Source organism: Leptopilina heterotoma, unplaced genomic scaffold (assembly GCF_015476425.1).
Source record: "Leptopilina heterotoma isolate Lh14 unplaced genomic scaffold, ASM1547642v1 Lhet_60, whole genome shotgun sequence".
Taxonomy (NCBI): domain Eukaryota; kingdom Metazoa; phylum Arthropoda; class Insecta; order Hymenoptera; family Figitidae; genus Leptopilina; species Leptopilina heterotoma.
This window is the reverse complement of record NW_025111138.1, coordinates 5,612,536-5,633,789: the sequence shown is the minus strand read 5'-3', so window position 1 is coordinate 5,633,789 and position 21,254 is coordinate 5,612,536. Positions and strand designations below refer to the sequence as shown.

Here is a 21,254-nt window from a genome sequence, read left to right as displayed (position 1 = left end):
TTGGCAAAATTAGCTAAATTTAGTAAACTTAGCCGAAATTATTAAATTTATCCGACATTGAAAAAGAAAGCTTAATATTCCCGCAAGAGGAATTACTTTCATGCTTTATAAGAATAATATTGATAAAAATTATAAATTCGTTTACAAGTTGGAATGCTATTATAAAAAAAAGATTTATATTAAATTGTTTATTGGCAAATTTTTTGCTTTAAATTTAGATAAATATAAGCGAAATTAAATTGTGAACCCACTGAAATAAAATATGGCCTCTGCAGATAAGAATATTAATAACAAACATATTTATATATTATATTATTTGTAAAACGCTTTAAAAAAATATAAAACTGTTTTCGCCACTTATAGTAAGCTTAATTTAATTTTACTAATAATTAATTTTTACTGTTCGAATTACTTAACATAAACATTCTTGCCTTTCGTTCAAATTCCGCTTTATTGTATTTTAATTCGTCGGCAATTTCCGCCATCAGAGGATCATCTGGATTTGGATTTCCCAATAAGAGTTGTACAGCCGTTAGGAGATTTTCCAAAGATATTGTTGGATTCCAACCGCCCTTTGGAGGCATTTTCAAAAGATCCATACAAATTAAACCTGTTGTATCGATATTTGGATGATAAACGGGTGTGACGAATTTCACACTCGGTGGTTCAAATGGATATCTTTCGGAGATATTCACATCTAATTGAAATAATCCACCTTCGTAGGGTGTGCCATTAGGTCCAATGATAACAGCAGTTAAATTATCCAATTTATCATTTTTTGCATAGCAAGAGATTCCTTCTGGTGGGTGTTCCGATAAACGGGCCAATTCCTTTTTTATTCGATTTCTTTGAATCGCTGTCATTTTCAACTAGAAAAATATAAATCATCAGAAATGTAAATAATATTCACTTATTAAGTACATAATTAATTATTATTGTTCATATTTTCAGAAATTTTAATATAATTCTTCGCGAGAATTCAATTATTTTCAATAAAATTTCAGGAAAAAATATTCAATTATTTTCCAAAAATTTTCTTAAATCCTTCGGAACAATTGAATTATTTTTTTAAATAGTAAAATCTTTGCAAAAATTCAATTATTTTCATAAACAACAAAATTCTTCGAAGGAATTTAATTATTCTCAAATATTTTAATAAAATTCTTCAATGATTTTCAAACTTTTGACATGACAATTTGAGCTGTAAAACAATTTGAAATCGAAAGGCTCTTACTTCATGTGAGGTCAGAATATCTCGATTATTTATAAAATATAATAATATATTAGTAATTATAATTAATTAATGATTAATTCATTTATCACAGTATATATTCATTACGCAGGTAATAAATACAAACAATACAAAAGTACCGGGCATAAATATAACCTAAAAAGTATAATTTGCATTCTCTACGTCAAAAATTCGTCAAGTACCACATTATAATACTTACTGAATTGCAGAATCTTTTATAATTATTTTATAAACAATCCTTTTTTCTTAAATAAACAAAAAAACTTGTTGTTTAAAAATGTTACAACCATAACAACGTGGTGACAATTAAAAACACTTTGCTATTGTAAAAATACGAAAAATACGCAACACGCAAGTGACGTCAGTGCCGTACACACAAATTTGCAAAAAAGTTTACTTTTAGCAAACTTTGAAATTCTAAAGTAGAAAGAAATAAACAAGTGGAACCGTGGGAAATTTTATAAAATCCCTTTTGGAAAGAATATAAAATTACAAAATTTCAAATTGAGGGAATTAGAAAAAAAACCCTCTAATTTAATATGCGTGAAAAAATATTTGTCACAGGGGGACAGACATAATAGAGTACAGTAATGTTTAATGTATGCAGGCGCATGTGGGAGTTTTGTATAGTAGATGATTGTACACCTTGTATACGCATACAGTTGCAATACACCATACATTCATCATACATTGGTGTAAGTAGTACCATCATCTATAGGATAGTAATGGTATAGTTACTCATAAAATAACTATTTAAGTACAAGTTTGAGTGTTAAGAAAAATTCTTTTATTATGAACAAAGTTGCTTCAAAAGTGCAATATATTATTGAATTTAAAAATTAAATTATTATTCTAGGGAAAAGTGAATTACTCAGGGTAAAGTGAATAATTTCGATTCTGATATATGTGACACATAAAAGAGGAAGAAACGCCATCGTGCAAGCAGGTAGGTAAAACGTTTGCATACAGATATATTTTGGGCGTTGACCATTCATCGCGACGCAAACATTTCTCTTCTACTATTAATATTTTTTTAATTAACAATTAGAAAATTAAAAGAAAATTAATTTACAAATTTCCCTATTTTATTTTGTTAAAATTTGTAAATTTTACATTCATGAAAATATAGATATAAATGAATTAAATTCCCCCAGCGCGGTAGATCTGATTAAATGTCTTAAGGGCGTCAACGGCATGGTATTTATCGAGTGAGATCACTTTCAAATAACAATACATAATTAGTTTTTTTTAATTAGAAGTTAAATTTTGTTATTTTCTATTTTTCTTTATAGTTGAAAAAATTAAATTTTTCAAAATCTTTTCTTTTAACTTTAAAACTAAAATTATTTTTGACTTATTTATTATATTTAAAAAAGCTAACAAAATGAGAAATTTGTAAACTTATAAAAAATAAGACTCAATTTATTCCAGATTAGGTAAAATTTGTCATATTTAGAACTTTTGGATAAATAAGAATAAGATATTGGCAGATGTAAATTAATTCTTTAAATTTTTTTTAAATTTTATTTAAATTTTCGAAAATTTAAATAAAATTTCATTTCTATTTACTTTAGACTTTTTTTTTCATGTAATGATCGTATGAATGAGTCATTTCATTAATTACAGTGAGGGAAAACGTTGCTTTAGGTTTATTTTCGAATATTATGAAAGAATATTTTCTAAATATTTTTTATTGCAATTAAAATGAATGTTACCTCATTACTATAATTATTATTGCAGTAAAAATTACTTAATTATTGTAATTATTATAAATTTTGCTCTTTATTTACTTAATTTTAAATATTTCAATAATAGTAATTTAATTGTGATTTTTTTAACAGGAAAATGTGGGTCTTACTGTTTTTGGCAGTAATATCAACAACTGGAAAAGCCCAGTACGATACAGATTGGAATCAGGATCAATTTAATCGAAACGATATATCAACTCAACAACCATGGGGAAGATTCGACGATAGAAATCAAAATCCACCATTTGGATATAGACCAGAAAGTCCGGATTACGGTGTAAATTCTCCCAATAATTACAGACCAAATCAAGATAGAGATCAAGGTTCTGGAGTTAGTTATAACAATAATCCTTTGACACAAGACTCGAATATCGGATATGGAAGTTTTAAAAGTTCTGGACTGGGAGATGTTATTATTAAAGAAGCGTGAGTGAAAAAAAAAGTTTCTTTCTGTTTCTTTAAAAAGAAGAAAATTTCGATTTCTTTTCGCAAGGATCACAGATTATCACCTTTTTTTTAAATTTTGGCATCCATTTTACAAACTTTATCGACTAAAATCTTAATTGATTCTGAATTTAAATCGTACAAATTTTATTATTTGTAAAAATAATTGAATTTTTTGGAAGAATTTGATAAGTTTATTAAAAATAATAATTGAATTTAAAAATAATTTTTAGAATACATAATTGAATTCTTTCGAGAAATTTTATAAAAATTGTATAGAAAATAATTGTATTCCTGCAAAGAATTTCATTATTTATGAAAATAATTTAATTCTTGCAAATTTTCTCGACGAATTTAATTAATATTTTATAAAAAAATTTTGAAAATAATTGAAATTCTGAGATGAATTTTATAAAAGTTCATTAAAAATAATTGAATTCTTTCCAAAAAGTTTTCTTAAAATTGTATTAAAAATAATTAAATTTTTCGCAAAGAATTTTATTAAAATTTTACTGAAAACAACTTAATCGTTATATACAATTTTATTAAAATTTTTGAAAATAATTGAAATTCTGCTAAGAATTTACCTAATAAAAGTTTATAAAAAAAATAATTAAATTCTTGACAGAAATTTTATTGAATTTGTATTGAAAATAATTATATTTCTGCAAACAATTTTATTATTTATGAAAATAATCGAATTTTTGAAAGAATTTTAATAAAATTTTACTAAATAATTAAATTCTTTTAAGAAATTTAATTAAAACTATAGATGAAAATTATTGAATTTTTTTATATGAATTCAAAAAATTTTTTACAATAATTAAATTCCTGTGAAAAAATTTTTCAAAAATTAAATTAAAAATAATTTAATTCACCTAAAGATTTTTATTTTTTATGAAAATCATTGTATTCATGAGAAGAATTTTATTGTTTATATCAATAATGTAATACTTCCAAATTTATTCTACGAATTTAACATTAAAATTGTATTTAAAAGAATTAAATTCTTAAGTACATAGAATTTTTTTTCAAAATTTTTTTAAAGTAATTGAATTTCTTCAAATAATTTTATTAAAATTGTACTGGAAATATTTGAACTTCGCAGAAGAATTTTATTATTTATGAAAGTTATTTTTTATTCTTGTGAGTAATTTTTTGAAATTTATGAAAATAATTGAACTTCTGTAATGGATTTCATTTTTAATGAAGATAATTGAACTCTTGTGAAGAAGAATGTATAAAAATAATAATTCAATTTTTGCGAAAAATTGTATTGAAATTTGTGAAAATAATTTTATTTTTGCAAAGAGTTTTATTATTTATAAAAATAATCGAATTTCTAAAAAGAATTTTATTAAAATTTTAGAAAATAATTGAATTTTCTTGTTGTTTTATTGTTTATATCAATTATTTAATTCTTGCAAATTTTTTCGACGAATTTAATATTAAAATTGTATTAAAATAATTAAATTCTTATGTAGAATTTTATTTAAAATTTTTAAAAGTAATTGTTAATTGTATTAAAAAAATTGTATTAAAATTTTTGAAAATAATTGAATTTCTGCCATGAATTTTATTATTTATAAAAATAATTGAATTTTTGCGAAGAATTGTATTGAAATTTTTGAAAATAATTGAATTTCTGCGAAGAATTTTATTATTTTTATTAAAATAATTGAATTCTTGCGAAGAAATGTATTTAAATTTTTGAAAATAATTGAATTCTCGGGAAAAATTTTATTGAAATATTAATAAAAAAATAATACGTTAATTGTATTTTTAATACTTTTGAATAAGAATTTTGAATTCGTAATTTTTAGCTTATGATATCTAATTTGTAATTTCTATTTTTTCAGAACTTATTTCATAGTAGCGTCTCGAATGGTGAGACCCGGACATCTTTATCGAGTGGCAGTGAACGTTCTTCAAAGTGCTCTTCCAATAGTGGTGCAGGCGTCAATTCAAAGAAATGGTGTCGAAGTAGCAGAAGATCATTCCGAAGTAAAAGAAGGAATTCCCGAAACTTTAGTTCTACAAGTACCAGCGAGTTCAGTCGTGGGAAATTATCGTCTCCGCGTTGCCGGAATGTTCAACAGTTTAACTGGTGGACAAGCATTTTTGAACGAAACACAATTGGTATTCTCCCAAAGATCAATGACAATATTTATTCAAACCGACAAGCCAGTTTACATGCAAGGACAAACGGTGCATTTTCGAACAATACCAATAAACACGGAATTAAAAACTTTCAATGATCCTGTTGAAATTCACATATTGGATCCATTCAATCGAAAAATGCGTCGCTGGCTCAGCAAACAGAGTAATTTAGGAACAGTTTCTCTAACTTATCAATTATCCGATCAGCCCGTTTATGGAAATTGGACAATTTTAGTTATCGCACAAAGTCAAGAGGAGAGAAAAGTCTTCTCTGTGGAGGAATACTATCAGACACGATTTGAAGTTAATGTTACGATGCCGGCCTTCTTTTTCGATACTGATCCATATGTTTATGGTATAGTTCAGGCGAATTATACTTCCGGTGCACCGGTACGGGGGAATTTAACCCTAAAGGCAAGTATTCGACATCTAAATAAATACTACACGACTAGTACTACACAATATCAAGATGTTCGCGAGAGATATATGGAATTTGACGAATATTATCCATCCTGGTTCAAAACATCACGTGAAATGTACGACGAAAGAGGACAACGAGTCCCTGTTCTTCGACTCTTCAATGGAACCTATAGGTGAGTTATTTTTTCAACAACAAAACTTCCTTTACGAATTTAACCAAAAAAAATTCGTCAACTTCTTTTCTTATCCTGCTAATAACTTCAATTTTAAATTTTTCTAAAATTCCAACTACTATCCAGATTTTTAGTTAGAATTCTTCAAAAGAACGATTATTTTTTAAAAGTAAAAAAAAACAAAATTCATTCAAATATAAAATTGATGTCAAAGAAATTTGACAAAATTTCCAATTGTTTCAATTTTTTAAAAATATTATTTTCGTTGAATTCAACTACATACTTCAAAAAATTTTGATTACAATGTTTCAAAAACAGAAGTTTTTCAGAATTTCTAAATTAAATTATTCAGAACAGCAATAATTTTTGTTAAATTAATATTTAAATAAATACCTTATTATTATTTATTTTTCCACATAGAAATAAAAATTTTAAATAATAATTTTAATGTAAAACCTTTTGAAATTAAATTATTATTTACTAAACATTCTTCTAAAGTTCAATTATTTTTTAAAATTTTTAAATAAAATTATTCCAAACTTTATAATAATTTTTTATAAAAATAATAAATTAATTTAAAAATTACAATTGCAATTCTTCAAAAATTCAATTATTTTTTAGAATTTTTAAATGAAATTATTCAAAACTTTATTAATTTTTTAGGAAAATAATAAATGCATGATTTCTTAAAATAAATATCTAAAAATTAATTAGACTTTTACAGCAATTAAAATTTTTAAAGATTTCAATTTAAAAACTATAACGCTAGCGGTATTTTATTATTTTCTGCAATTTTAAACTTCTCTACAAATCAATTATTTTTAATAATTTTCCATGAATTCTTCGAAAATTTGATTATAAAAATACAAAAATTCAATTTTTTATTAAAATTGCAACTGTAACTTTTCATAAGAATAGAAAAAAAATTCTAAAGAACAACAAGAACCAAAATTTTTGCAGTATTTTTAAAATCAATTGTTTGTAATTTAATTAAAGAATATTTTGAATATTTGAGAAATAATAATAATTATTCTTTCAAATTAAATAAATATTTGAATATTTAGCCAATTTCATAAAAATTGAAATTAACATTTTTCAATATCTTAGTTCTTGAGAACTAAGATGAGTCTATTTAAAAATTTTTAATGTGAATTATTAAATATAAGTAATTAAAAGTACTAAAAATAATTGATTTCTAAATAATTATGATAAAAAAAATTTATAAAAATAGTTTTTGAAAATTATTTTTAAATCATTTTTGAAAGACACTATATTTTTTAATTATTTATAATTGAAATTTTGTGTAAAATTTTCAGAAATAATTGGATTTTTTACTGGAAGATTTGGAAAATATTAAAAAATAATAAAATTTTTATAAAGAAATTTAATTACAAAAAATAAGAAAACACTTAATTGCTCACAAATTTTAATAAAAAATCCAAAAAAAGTAGATTTTTTAAAAAATTTTAATTTCCGTTTTTGAAGATTTTTCTCTTATTAGAATTAAATTACCAGTTTATTTATTTATTTTTTGTGAAGAACTTTATTAAATCTTTTTTAAATAATTGATTTTTTCGAAATTTTTTTTGAAAATTGAGTTTTAAATAATTTAGTTTCTATTAAAATAATAGATATTGAAAATAATTGAATTGATTGAGAGAATTTTATTAAAATTTTTGAGAATATTTCTTTTATTCCAATTATTAGCGAATTTAAAGTAGTGCAAATTCTCAAACATAGAAAAAAGTAGATTTTAGTTTCACAAATCTAAAAAAAAGTATTAATTAGTAGGTTTTAGTAGATGAAAAAATGTGAAGGCTGATTTTGTTCGAATTTGTTTAAATTTGTTCGAAGGATTTTGTTTACAAAAATTTTAATTCCCATTATTTGCAATTTTTCAGATTTCAATATCCTTTGAGAGAATTAATTTCATACGGTTCGAGTACAGAAGGGATGGAAATTCTAATAACCGCAACTGTTGGAGAGAAATTTCTCGAAGAAGTAATAGTCGGTTATTCGAAAGCACGAATTTACAATTCAACAATAAAAATTCACTTCGCCGGTGATTCGCCACAAGTATTCAAACCCGCGATGCCATTTCCTCTAAATCTCATCTCATCATTTCACGATGGCTCGCCATTGAGACCGAGTCAACTTTGGGGAGCCAGATTGGACATTCGTGCAGACGTCGAAATGCGATCGGGTCGAAGGAATTTGGACAGTAGAACAATACAACCAACAGCCGAAAATAATGCCATATGGTTTTTAAAAATGGATCTCGCCAAAGAACTTGGAGTAAATGATAATCCACAACGAGCACAACAAGTTCTCAACGAAGTGACTTCAATGAAAGTTTATGCAACTCTGATAGACGGCGAGGGACATTCAGCGACAGCGGAACTCATTCTTTTGGCTCATGAATCGCCGAATCATAAGAACATTAAAGTTTCAACGTCCACACAGAAGCCAAAAGTGGGAGAATATCTTGTATTGCATGTGCAGACAAATTTCCATATTGATGCGTTTAATTATATTATTATGTCGAAGGGGTTAATTCTCTTGAGTGGACAGGACGATATGCAACATAATATTAGAACATTTGCTGTGCCATTGAGTCCTGAAATGGCACCAGTGGCTACGGCTGTTGTCTACTATGTTGGCCGCTATGGTGAAGTGATTGCTGATTCTCTAACGTTCCCGGTTAATGGAATTTCACGAAACAATTTCACTGTTTTGATTAATAACAGAAAGGCAAGAACTGGAGAAAATGTTGAGGTTGCTATTTATGGAGAACCTGGTGCTTATGTTGGTCTTTCGGGAATTGATAGATCATTTTTCACAATGCAAGCTGGAAATGAATTAACTTACGCGAATGTTATTTCAAAAATGGCTCATTTTGATGAAGAAAGCAATGGTGAGTATTTGAATATATTTAAATATTTTAACGTGTGACGCTCGGTGACAAAAAGTACCTTAGTTCTTAAAAATTTCCACTAAATTGACAAAAAATATTGATTTTTGTTCTTGTTTTATTAACAGGCCTCGGGTGGTAAGATTTTTTCGACTCGACTTTTTGAACTTTTTTTTCAGCAAAATTGGACTTTTTTTTAGATTTTTGTGAATTTTGACAACAACTGAGTTGTCACAAGTCGGACAAATTAGGGAATTTTATCCGAAGTAGTTCAAAAATATCAAATTTCTAGAAGTGATACAAATATTCTGGTTTTTGAATGATCTTTGAAAATATTAAAAATTATTATTAATTAATAATTCCAGAAATTAATTGAATATTGAAAGAGTTATTAGTAGAAAATTTTCAAAATAATTATATTTCAAAAGTTTTTATATTGAAATTTGCGAAAATTTAAATTTTGAATAATTTTAATTAAAAGTTTTCAAAGAAGAAAGATTTTGAAAAATTTTCATTTCAATTTTTATGAAATTGGCTAAATATTCAAATATTCATTTAATTTAAAAGAATTATCAGTAAAAACTTTATGAAATAATTAAATTTTTAAAAAATTTAAATGAATAATTTTCGAATATTCGAAATTTTATTAATTTCATTGTAAACAATTGATTCTAGAAAATGATACAGAAATTCTGATTTTTTGTGTTTTTTACAAATTTTCTGTTTAGTTTTATGAAGAGTTACAGTTGCAATTTCAATAAAAAAAATTGAATTTTTGTATTTAAATAGTTAAATTTTCGAAGAATTTTTCTTTTTTGAAAATTTTTGAAAATTATTAAAAATAATACATTTAAAGGAAAATGTCAGTTAAAAGCTCTAGAGAATAATTTGGAAGAGTTAGAAATATATAGAAATTTTCTGAAATAATTAAATTTCATAATAATTTCAAATTAAAATTCTTGAAAATTGAAATTTTGAATAATTTTAAGTAAAAGTTTTCAAAAAGTAAGATTTTAAACATTTTTTATTATATTTTTTTTAAACATTTTTTTTTTTTTGAGAAACAAGTTTCTCAAAATAATTAAAAGTAATTGATTTAAAAAAGAATTTAAGTAAAAATTCTAGAAAACAGTTTAATTTTGGTGAAATTCTGGTAGCAATTTAAAGAAATAATTAAATTAAAAAAATGTTTCAATTTGAAATTGTTGAAAACTTTTTGGAATAATTTTCATTTAAAATTTTCAAAAAGTAAGATTTTAGAGCTTTTTATTCAGTTTTTATTGAATTTAATTGAATTTTTGAATATATGGTACGAAAACCTACCACGTCAGTCATGTCCCATGAGTGGGAGTGAGACAGACTTATGCGATTCCCATACTTTCCTATGACTGACGGATAGCTTTTCTTACTGTATATTTAATTGAATTTTTAATTTAATAGAAAAAATTCTCAAATAATTGAAATTTCTTAAATAAATGAATAAATAAAATTTAATTGCAAACCATTGATTTTTAGAAGTATTTAAAATAAACTTTGTCTTTTGAATAATTGAATTCTTAAAGAATTTTTTCAAATTAATTAAAACAGTTTGATTTAGAGAAAAATTTTAGTTAAAAATTCTAAACAATAATTTGGAGGGTTTATTAATAGAAATTTTTTTAAATAATTAAATTTCAAAATGTTTTCCAATCGAAATTTTTCAAAACTTAAATTTTGAATAATTTAAATTAAAAATTTTCAAGAAGTAGATTATAGAACTTTCCATTCAAGTTTTTTTAAATTAACTAAATTTTTGAATTATTTAATTGAACATTTTTCGAATAATTAATTTTTTAACTAAATAAATAAAATTAAATTGCAAACAATTGATTTTTTGAAATGTTTTAAGTAACATTCTTTTGATTAATTAATTTCTGAAAGAATTTTCTCAATAATCAAAACTAATTTATTTAATAAACAATTTTAGTTGAAAATTCTAGAAAATAATTGAATTTTGGTGAAGTTACGGTATCAATTTCTAGAAATAATTAAATTTCAAAAGGTTTGAAATTGAAATTTATTGAAAATTTTAATTTCCGTGGAAATGTAAACAATAAGTATTTAAATATATATATATTTAACAAAATTGTTAATATTTTAAATAATTTAATTGAGAAATTCTTTTAAAAATAGGTATATTTGAAAATATGTTTTTTTTAAATTTTTTGAAGATAATTGAATTGAATTTGTATTGAATTGAATTATATTTCCGAAAGAAAAATTAGTTTAATTGAATTGAAACGAATTTTCGTAAGTAACGAATTGAAAAATCTTCAAACAAGTGGAAATTTCGTCACGGAGCGTCACACATGCAATAATTTGCGAATATTTAATAAAACATCACCTTCTCATTTTTTATGAGAATGAAAATAAATTTTCTATAGCAAAATTAACATTTTTCGAATAGTTCGAAGTGTTAATGAGAATATTCAATTACTAGCCAAACTATCCGCGCGCAAGCGCGCGGGAATGTTGTATGGGGCTGCTATTATTTTAAACAATTTAAAAAATTTTAAAGAAATAATTATTATAACCTAACAAAGAGATTTAACTAACTAAAATTCAAATAATTTCACTCAATGGTCTCAATTTAAATAGAATTTACATTACTAGACTTAAACTATGGCTAGAACAATTACAATTAGTATCTGGATCATCTTTTGCATTGCTTATTTTATAAAGCCATTTTAAATTAAATACTTTTCAAAGAAATAATAATTATTACACAATGAAAAAAGTTTTACTTGAAATAGCGATAAGTTTCTCTAGAATAACGAAAGTATTAATTGAAGCACTGAATAATTTCGCTACTAAAGTGAAATCTGTAGTTCATCCAGCTAAATATTTTTTGCCGTGCATAACGAAAAAAGAATTAAATTAACATCAGATTTTCTACATTAAAAAAAAACGAATTCAAATAGAAATTAATCATTTTACAACTTAACCAAATTCACCCCAGAAATCACTGAATTCGATAATTTAGAAGAAAGTCAGACAAAAGCAGGGTTCCTACAGAATCTGGAAAATCATGAAAATGGTATGGAATTTTTAAGAGGCTTCTGGAAATCAGGGAAATCATGGAAAAGGCCTGTAATTTTTAAAAAATTCTAAATTTTTTCAGTTTTCCATTTTTTCTCTTGAATAAAAATTCAAATAATAATAAAGCTGAATGGCATAAAAGACAAAAAAAAATGTTGAATTTTAAGCAATTCGATTTTTCGGATTTTTGATAATTTTTAATAATTTTTGATTTTTTACCAAAGGGTGAAGACAATTTAATAAGTAAAGTATTTTCCAAAAGCACAAAAATAATGAAGCTAAATGCCTTAAAAAAGAAGAAAAGATGTTGAATTTTAAGAAATTCGATTTTTCGAATTTTTGATAATTTTTAATAATTTTTGATTTTTTACCAAAGGGTGGAGACTATTAAATAAGTAAAGTATTTCTAAAGAGCACAAAAATAATGAAGCTAAATGCCTTAAAAAAGAAGAAAAAATGTTGAATTTTAAGAAATTCGGTTTTTCGAATTTTTGATAATTTTCGATAATTTTAGATTTTTTACCAATGATTCGAGACAATTTAATAAGTAAAGTATTTTACAAAAGCACAAAAATAATGAAGCTAAATCCCATAAAAGAGAAGAAAAAATGTTGAATTTTAAGAAATTCGGATTTTTGAATTTTTGATAATTTTCGATAATTTTAGATTTTTTACCAAAGAGTCGAGACAATTTAATAAGTAAAGTATTTTCTAAAAGCACCAAAATAATGAAGCTAAATCCCATAAAAGAGAAGAAAAAATGTTGAATTTTAAGAAATTTGGATTTTTGAATTTTTTCGAATTTTTGATAATTTTAGATTTTTTACCAAAGAGTCAAAACTATTAAATAAGTAAAGTATTTTCCAAAAGCACAAAAAAAATGAAGCTAAATCCCATAAAAGAGAAGAAAAAATGTTGAATTTTAAGAAAATCGGATTTTTGAATTTTTTCGAATTTTTGATAATTTTAGATTTTTTACCAAAGAGTCGAGACAATTTAATAAGTAAAGTATTTTCCAAAAGCACAAAAATAATAAAGCTAAATCCCATAAAAGAGAAAAAAAAATGTTGAATTTTAAGAAAATCGGATTTTTGAATTTTTTCGAATTTTTGATAATTTTAGATTTTTTACTAAAGATTCGAGACAATTTAATAAGTAAAGTATTTTCCAAAAGCACAAAAATAATGAAGCTAAATCCCGTAAAAGAGAAGAAAAAATATTGAATTTTAAGAAAATCAGATTTTTGAATTTTTGATAATTTTCGATAATTTTAGATTTGTTACCAAAGAGTCGAGACTATTGAATATGTAAAGTATTTTCCAAAAGCACAAAAATAATGAAGCTAAATCCTATAAAAGAGAGGAAAAAATGTTGAATTTTAAAAAATTCGGATTTTTGAATTTTTGATAATTTTCGATAATTTTAGATTTGTTACCAAAGAGTCGAGACAATTTAATAAGTAAAGTTTTTTTCAAAAGCACAAAAATAATGAAGCTAAATCTTATAAAAGAGAGGAAAGAATGTTAAATTTTAAGAAATTCGGATTTTTGAATTTTTGATAATTTTCGATAACTTTAGATTTTTTACCAAAGAGTCGAGACAATTTAATAAGTAAAGTATTTTCCACATTAAAAAGTTTGACATTAAAAAATATATAAAAAATGCCAATACTTAACCCACAAAATTAAATTTTCAAAACAAACAAATGAATGCAGATAATTTGCTAACGGAAAGGAAACTTACGATTATTATAATGTATGTATGTATATGTATATGTATATTTCTATTTTCTATCAAAACGTATAAAAAACAAAAGAATAACTATAACTAACTTCAAGTGTGGACAGAGATCCGGAAATCTGGAATCACGACGATTATTATATATAATAATTTCCAGGTACACACAGTCACACCTGGTTATTCCATGATGGCGATCCAGATGAATTGGTTTATTTCCCCTCATCAAGTTTCGGAATCGATGTGAATCGAACTTTTGAATATCAAGGACTCGTCGTCTTCACGGACGCAATAATTTATCGTAAACCCGAAGTCTGCAATCGAACACTCGGTTTCGGTGAATGCTTAAACGGACGTTGCTATCGTTTGGAAAAGAAATGCGACGGTGTATTCGACTGCGAAGACGGTACAGACGAAGCACGATGTTTTCACACGAACATAACAGATATTTCCGAATTCAGAAAATATCGTTTCAATCGTATTCAACGTCAATATGAGAACATGTGGCTCTGGAAGGACGTCAACATTGGACCTCATGGTCGTTATATTTTCAACATCGACGTTCCTCGTCGTCCCGTTCACTGGATGATCACAGCCTTCAGTATAAGTCCCAGCGTTGGTTTTGGAATGCTACCAAGAGCCATTGACTATATGGGAATTTTGCCATTCTTTATTAACGTCGAAATGCCAACGCAAATCAAACAGGGAGAACAAATTGGTATTCGAGTGTCGGTTTTCAATTATTTACTGAATAATATCGAGGCAACTATTGGTCTGAGTGGTTCGAATGATTTTAAATTTGTCCACGTGGAAGAAAATGGATTTGTTAAGTCGTATAATCCACGAACTTCGTTTGGAGAACATCAATTCTTCGTTTGGATTAAGAAACAAGATGTTGCGATTGTTTATCTACCGATTGTTCCCACGAGACTTGGGGATATTACGGTTCATATTTATGCGAATGCACTTATTGGTCGTGATTCCGTAACTCGAACTGTGCACGTTGAGGCCGATGGTATTCCACAATTTCGTCACGAGTCCGTTCTTTTGGATCTCAGTAACAGAGCTTATGCTTTTCAATATATGCACGTTAATATTACGGAGACACCACTTATTCCGTATTCGGAAGATCGTTACTATGTTTACAGTTCTAATAAGGCGAGAATCAGTATTGTTGGCGATGTTGTTGGTCCTATTTTCCCAACGATACCAGTTAATGCCACGAGTTTATTGACTTTACCAATGGATTGTGGGGAGCAGAATATTTTCAATTTCGCCGCTCATTTGTTCACGACGCTTCATATGCGAGCTGTTAATTTGAGAAATCGCACCCAAGAGAAGGAGAGTTTCCACTACATGAATATTATGTATCAGAAGCAAATTTCCTTCATGAATCCTGATGGCTCGTTCAGTCTGTTTCGTAGCGATTGGAATCAATCGTCACCAAGCGTATGGCTCACTGCCTACACTATTCAAGTCTTTCAAGAAGTTGCCAGTAATTACGAGTATGAAAATTATATTTACATCGATCCCGATATGGTCGCGAAATCAGTGCTCTGGCTTTTGCAACATCAAACAGAGGAGGGCTCGTTCTACGAAGTCACTTGGCTACCTGATAGAAAAATGAACACGACTTACATTGACGAATACGGATTTTATCGTTTCAGAAATATCTCCCTCACTGCACACGTTCTAATCACTTTATCTTCAGTTAAAGATTTATCCAGTGGATTAGGAACTAGAGTCGCATTGGCAGCCGATAATGCCGCGAGATGGTTGGAAACAAAAATGTCCTATTTGAGAGAATTTGGACAACCTTATGAAATCGCAATTGTCGCCTATGCACTCAAGGAGAAGGGTTCGAGTAATTATGACGAGGCTTTTGAAATTTTAAACAGACATTCGAGAAACGAAGGAGAGTATAAGTATTGGGGTAGAGAAGCTGTTCCGCAGCCACCGACGAAAATTGAAAATCAAAAACCATTTTTACTGCCACGTTTGCCTTATAAATACGATTCGGAGAATATTGAAACAACGGCCTATGCATTGTTATTGTACACAGCTAAGCAACAGATTTTCTTTATACAGCCAATTGTCAGATGGTTAAATTCTCAGAGATTAACGGACGGAGGTTGGGCATCGACGAGGGACACTGCCTGGGCAATGAAAGCTTTAATGTACTACACACAAACTCAAAGATTGAGAGAAGTCACACAATTGACAGTCACCATCGAGGCAACATCTTTGCCGGGCATCACTAAAACTCTACACGTTAACAGTAAAAATCTAGCAACTCTCCAGTCAGTTGAGGTAATTGTTTGAATATTTTAATTATTTAAATACATATAATTCGATAATCATTTTTTATAATTATTATTTAGAATATTCGTATTTATTCTTCTTGAGAACAAAATAGAATTTTCATTCAAGTCTTGAAAGCGAAAATCAATCATATAAATGTTAAATAAAAAAATAATTTTAGATTCCGGAAGCTTGGGGAACTGTTAAAGTGCAAGCACAAGGAGCGGGTTACGCAATTTTGCAGATGACTGTTCAATATAATGTTGATAATGTCCGATATCAGACACAGCCTCCAGTTAAGGCTTTCGATTTACGTACAAGAGCCAATTTCCATGGAAGAAATCAGTCTCACATTAGTTACATCAGTTGCCAAAGGTAATGCTTGCTATCCTTTTTAGTATTTTTGTACTTTTTAGTATTTATTTACAATTATATTTTATTTTACTACAAAATAATAAATAGTAAATAGTGAAATCACTATTTACTATTTATTATTTATTATTTTGTTGAAGACTAACAAATAACGAAATTTTCCCCAATATTTTAGATGGATAAATATAAATGAATCAATTCGATCGGGAATGGCAGTTTTGGACGTTGCTGTTCCAACTGGTTATATGATTCAACAGCAAAATCTCGATAGATACGTACGAACGGGAGATATTAGAAATTTGCAGAGAGCGAGATTCCTGGACCAAAAACTTTTATTCTACTTTGATTATCTCGATGAGGAAGAAACTTGTGTTGAATTCACATTGGAAAGATGGTTCCCAGTTGCGAATATGTCTCGATATCTTCCGATTAGAGTCTACGATTATTATGCGCCTGGTATGTATAAAAAAAATATAATATTTCAATATTATCATGGTTGCGATCAGGGAAATTAGGGAATTCAGAGAAAAGTTAGGAAGTTTTATCAAAAGTACTGGAAAAATAACAAAATTATAGAATTACTACAAAACTTCTAGTTTCTGGTGTTAAAATAAATAAAAACTTTAAATTCTCTTTGAATTCTATTTTCTGTAAAAAATTTTGAATCATAATGAATTTTTAAAAAATAAGATATTTTTTTCTTATTTTCATAAATAATTAAATTTACTTTAAATAATTTAAGTTCTAGAATAATTTTCCTAAAGTTATTAATTTTAATTAACTCAATTAAAAAATATTGTAAATTTTCAAAAATAGTTAAATTTCAAAAGGTTTTAAACTAAAATTTTTGAAAAATTTTAATTGTTGTGAAGAAATTAATAATAATTAAATATTGACTCCAAAAATTATTTAAGTTTTAAAGAATTTTATTTATAATTCTGATAAAATTACGTTTCTAAAAAATTTTAATTAAATTGCTTAAAGATTTGAAATTGATTTGAATTTAAAAAAAAAATTATTAAAGAATTATTATTAATTTATTGAAATTTTATAAAATTTTATTGAAAATAATAAAATTTTTTAAATAATTTCATTTGAAATTTAAACAAAAATTGATTTTTTAAAGAATTTTAATTTAATAATTGAATATTTTACATAATTACACTACATTTACAGAAAATAATTGAATTGTCCTTAAATTTTAGTTAAAAATTCGAAAACAAATTGAATTTTTTTTAAATACATTAGGTAAAATCTTTGCAAATAATTGAATTTCTAAGAATTTTAATTGAAAATTTATTAAAATAATAATTGAATACTTCAAAATATATAAAAATTAAGGAAAATAATTGAATTTTCAAAAAATTTTACTTAAAAATTCACAAAATAATTGAATATTTCAAATAATTATATTAAAATAATGGAAAATAATTGAATTTTTTTAAAAATTATATTAAAATTTTTGCAAATAATTGAATTGTCTAGTTTTATTGAATTTATGAAGAATTTTAGTTCAAAATTCACAGAATAATTGAATTTTCTAAGAATTTTAATTTAAAATTGTTTAAATATATGAATTCTTTAAAATATATGAAATTTGACGAAAATAATTGAATTTTCAAAGAATTTTAGTTCAAAATTCACAAAATAATGGAATATTTCAAACAATTATATTAAAATTATAGAAAATAATTGAATTATTCACAAATTTGAGTTAAAAATTTGAAAACTAATTGATTTTTTCTAAATTATATTCAAATTTTTGAAAATAATTGAATTTTTTAATTTTAATGAATTTTTGAAGATTTCTAGTTAAAAATTCACAGAATAACTGGATATTTTTAATAATTATACTAAAATTATAGAAAATAATTGAATTTTCTAAGAATTTTAATTCAAAATTGTTAAAATGTATAATATAATAGTTTTAAAATATAAAATAATTGAAATTTCCTATAATTTTATTAAAAATAATTGGATCTTTAAAAGAATTTCATTAAAATTTTTGTCATTAATTGAGGGAAGTTCGACACAATTACCAATTTTTTTATAGGTAGATATGCTTCAAGTTTTAAATAAAATAAAATAATAATTAAAAATGCAAAAATTATAAAGAGAACATTTAAAAATAATTTGAATTAAATTTTTCAGAACGTTTCAACGAGACAATGTTCGATTCACTGCCTACCTATCTTCTCAATATTTGCGAAGTTTGCGGTAGTTCACAATGTCCATACTGTCCAATTTACAATATTGCGACAATAATAACATCACCGAGTTTCTTCACTTTATGCTCTGCTCTCGTTGTCATTCTAACGAGGTATTTCCGAACGCAAGAATTTAGCGTAAGTTAAAATCACAATTCCCAAATTTTATAGGAGACTGTAATATTAAATTTTGCAAGACACGAAACCTGCAATATTTATAAGCATAAAAAAAGTAAGACCACGCGAATTAAAAAAAAATCGTTAATTGATAAAAATCATTACAACATAAAAAGACTATAACAAAAAGAATGGAAATAATTCGACATTTTCAAAGCAAAAGAATCTCTTTTTCCCAAAAAAAAATTTTTTAGAAAAAAAGCCTTCAAAAGGCTTCTATGGCCTGTTATAATTTTTCTAAAATTATATTATGTTAAATTGAATAATGAAGACTTGAATAATATTAAAATTTTTAATTTTATTAAATATATACGATTATTGTAATGATTATTATAATCACAAGAGATTATAAAAGAAGGAAAGAGAAAATATACATAGTAAAATATGTATTATATATTTTTCCATAATGCAATTAATTAATAATGGAAATATAATTTGATTTTATCTTCCAACCATTCATGCCTTAGTAAAAAGAAATTACGAAAAAGAAATAATTTGATTATTTTGTTGTTAAATTATAAATATTATTCTACCGAGGAAAAAGCCTTGTCCGTAAAAATGGTCAAACTGTGCCTTAATATTTGGATTTTTAATTTTTTTTAAATATATTTTATATATTCATGTTTTTTGTGAATATAACAATTATAACATTCATAGCTCCTAAAAGGGAGAATTGAATTTTTAGATTTTTGATAATAGACTTAAACAGAGAAAGTCATTTTATCTGATACCGTCCAAGACAATAAGTCACTAATTACGTCGAGATAAATTGTAATATTCTAAGATCTTCTCATTATTGCGCTTAAAAAAAATAGTTTACGATCGTTTTTTATACAAATCCACGTCATTTATAAATTTATGTAAAGGAGTCAAGAGTTATTTATAAGGACTCAATTTCTTTTTGGAATACTGTTTGTTAAATTTTAATAATTGCACATAAACAAACCAAAGCTAATGGTTTTTTATAATTATTTGTATTTTATATAATTGAGTTAAAATAACTCAACTATGTTAGTTTTTCTATTTAGTATTGCGACAAGTTTTTATTTTAAAAACTTAACAAGTTATTTGATTAATGATCAAATGTAACTTAAGATATACTTTTAAGGTACCAAAAGAATATTTTGAAATAAAAATGTCCGTCCAAACTGAATTAATAATAATAAATTTAAATTACGTTAAAGGAGCTATTGAAAAAAAGGAGCTTACTATAGTACTTCGTTAAAAAGAGCTTCTTTACAAAAATTGTTTACATAAACTCGCCATTAAATTTAAGGAAACAAAGTAGTTTTTTAAGAAAGATCCACGATCTTGAAAGTTTTTTAAATAGTACAAATTATTGTCAATTAATGATCTTCATATTCTAATAGCTCCTTCAACTATTATAATGTCTAGAAGGCCGTCCAAAACAAAAAAAACTTATTATTGTAGTGTGTTCAAATTTAATTTTAGTTTTTCATACTATCGTCGATTTATATTTTTATAACGAGATAACATGTACATTTTATCATTTACGCACAATCGTCTATAATATGTTATACGCGTCTTTTTTTTTATTAACGCAAAATGTACGTACACGAAAAATTTTCGAAATAAGTTTTTAAAGAGTCTATAAAAATGTAGTTAGTGCCTCCAGTTTGTACAGCAAAATAATAATTTAGCTCTTTATCGATCAATTAAATTTGTACAGTTTAATTACTGACACAACAAAGTTACCGACTTAACAATCGAAAAATCAGATTTAAATTGAATTGTCGGAATTTGATTATTATATTAAAAGAAAGCAGATCTTATTTTACTCATAATTATACAACTCTTTTGTATATTGACTTTTAACAGTGTAATTACAATAAATCAAAAGATTGTGATTATATACATTAATGTATGTAGTTTTCTTGTATTTTTACCCTTTTTGTATCAAATTTTCGATGCAAATATCAAAACAAAAAGAACAATTACAAAATTATATGGACTTACCAATTGATGATTAGAAGTACTAGAAGTAAATTACCAATTTCCGTAAATCCAAAATGATTTTCGTTTTCCTTTTTTCCTTTTGAGATCGTCCAAAAAGTGTTGAATTCTATGAAGGGAAAAACTTGAAAAAAGCACTGAATTTCACTTTGATTCTTTGTACCAATTGACAAAATCAATAAACGCTTCAAGAAAAATACAAAATTATTAACACTATTTGTTAATTAAACACTAAAACTTAATTAAATACTAAAAGGTGTAGACGAATTTTGCTCAAGTTATTTAAAACCGTTAAAACTT

General features: G+C 25.2%; 2 protein-coding genes across 4 annotated transcripts; one reads left to right on the top strand and one right to left on the bottom strand.

The window, feature by feature from the left end:
* Nucleotides 1-297: 297 nt before the first annotated feature.
* On the bottom strand, nt 298-21,233 carry LOC122509495 (ubiquitin-conjugating enzyme E2 T-like). 3 transcript variants are annotated; one of them, XM_043623617.1, is made up of 2 exons: nt 20,958-21,233; nt 298-869 (listed from the first exon to the last, which is right to left on the bottom strand). In XM_043623617.1, exon 2 carries the CDS (start codon nt 861-863, stop codon nt 390-392), a length of 474 nt encoding a protein of 157 aa, XP_043479552.1. In that variant the 5' UTR covers nt 864-869; nt 20,958-21,233; the 3' UTR covers nt 298-389. The 3 variants fall into 3 exon arrangements, with proteins under 3 accessions (XP_043479552.1, XP_043479551.1, XP_043479550.1); XM_043623616.1 differs by lacking the exon at nt 20,958-21,233 and adding an exon at nt 18,785-18,923; XM_043623615.1 differs by lacking the exon at nt 20,958-21,233 and adding an exon at nt 1,452-1,607.
* LOC122509489 (CD109 antigen) lies at nt 1,882-20,861 on the top strand. Its single transcript, XM_043623608.1, has 9 exons — nt 1,882-1,947; nt 2,109-2,198; nt 3,094-3,426; nt 5,304-6,197; nt 8,099-9,111; nt 14,084-16,233; nt 16,406-16,599; nt 16,772-17,052; nt 18,748-20,861. Exons 3-9 carry the CDS (start codon nt 3,098-3,100, stop codon nt 18,948-18,950), a joined length of 5,064 nt encoding a protein of 1,687 aa, XP_043479543.1. The 5' UTR covers nt 1,882-1,947; nt 2,109-2,198; nt 3,094-3,097; the 3' UTR covers nt 18,951-20,861.
* Nucleotides 21,234-21,254: the final 21 nt, after the last annotated feature.

Bases quoted from the DNA above. Each gene is read 5' to 3' on its own strand.
- LOC122509489 (XM_043623608.1), top strand. From the start codon at position 3,098: ATGTGGGTCTTACTGTTTTTGGCAGTAATATCAACAACTGGAAAAGCC. The intron at 9,112-14,083 runs GTGAGTATTTGA...AATAATTTCCAG, and splicing joins TTTTGATGAAGAAAGCAATG to GTACACACAGTCACACCTGG. The intron at 16,234-16,405 runs GTAATTGTTTGA...AAATAATTTTAG, and splicing joins CAACTCTCCAGTCAGTTGAG to ATTCCGGAAGCTTGGGGAAC.
- LOC122509495 (XM_043623617.1), bottom strand. From the start codon at position 863: ATGACAGCGATTCAAAGAAATCGAATAAAAAAGGAATTGGCCCGTTTA.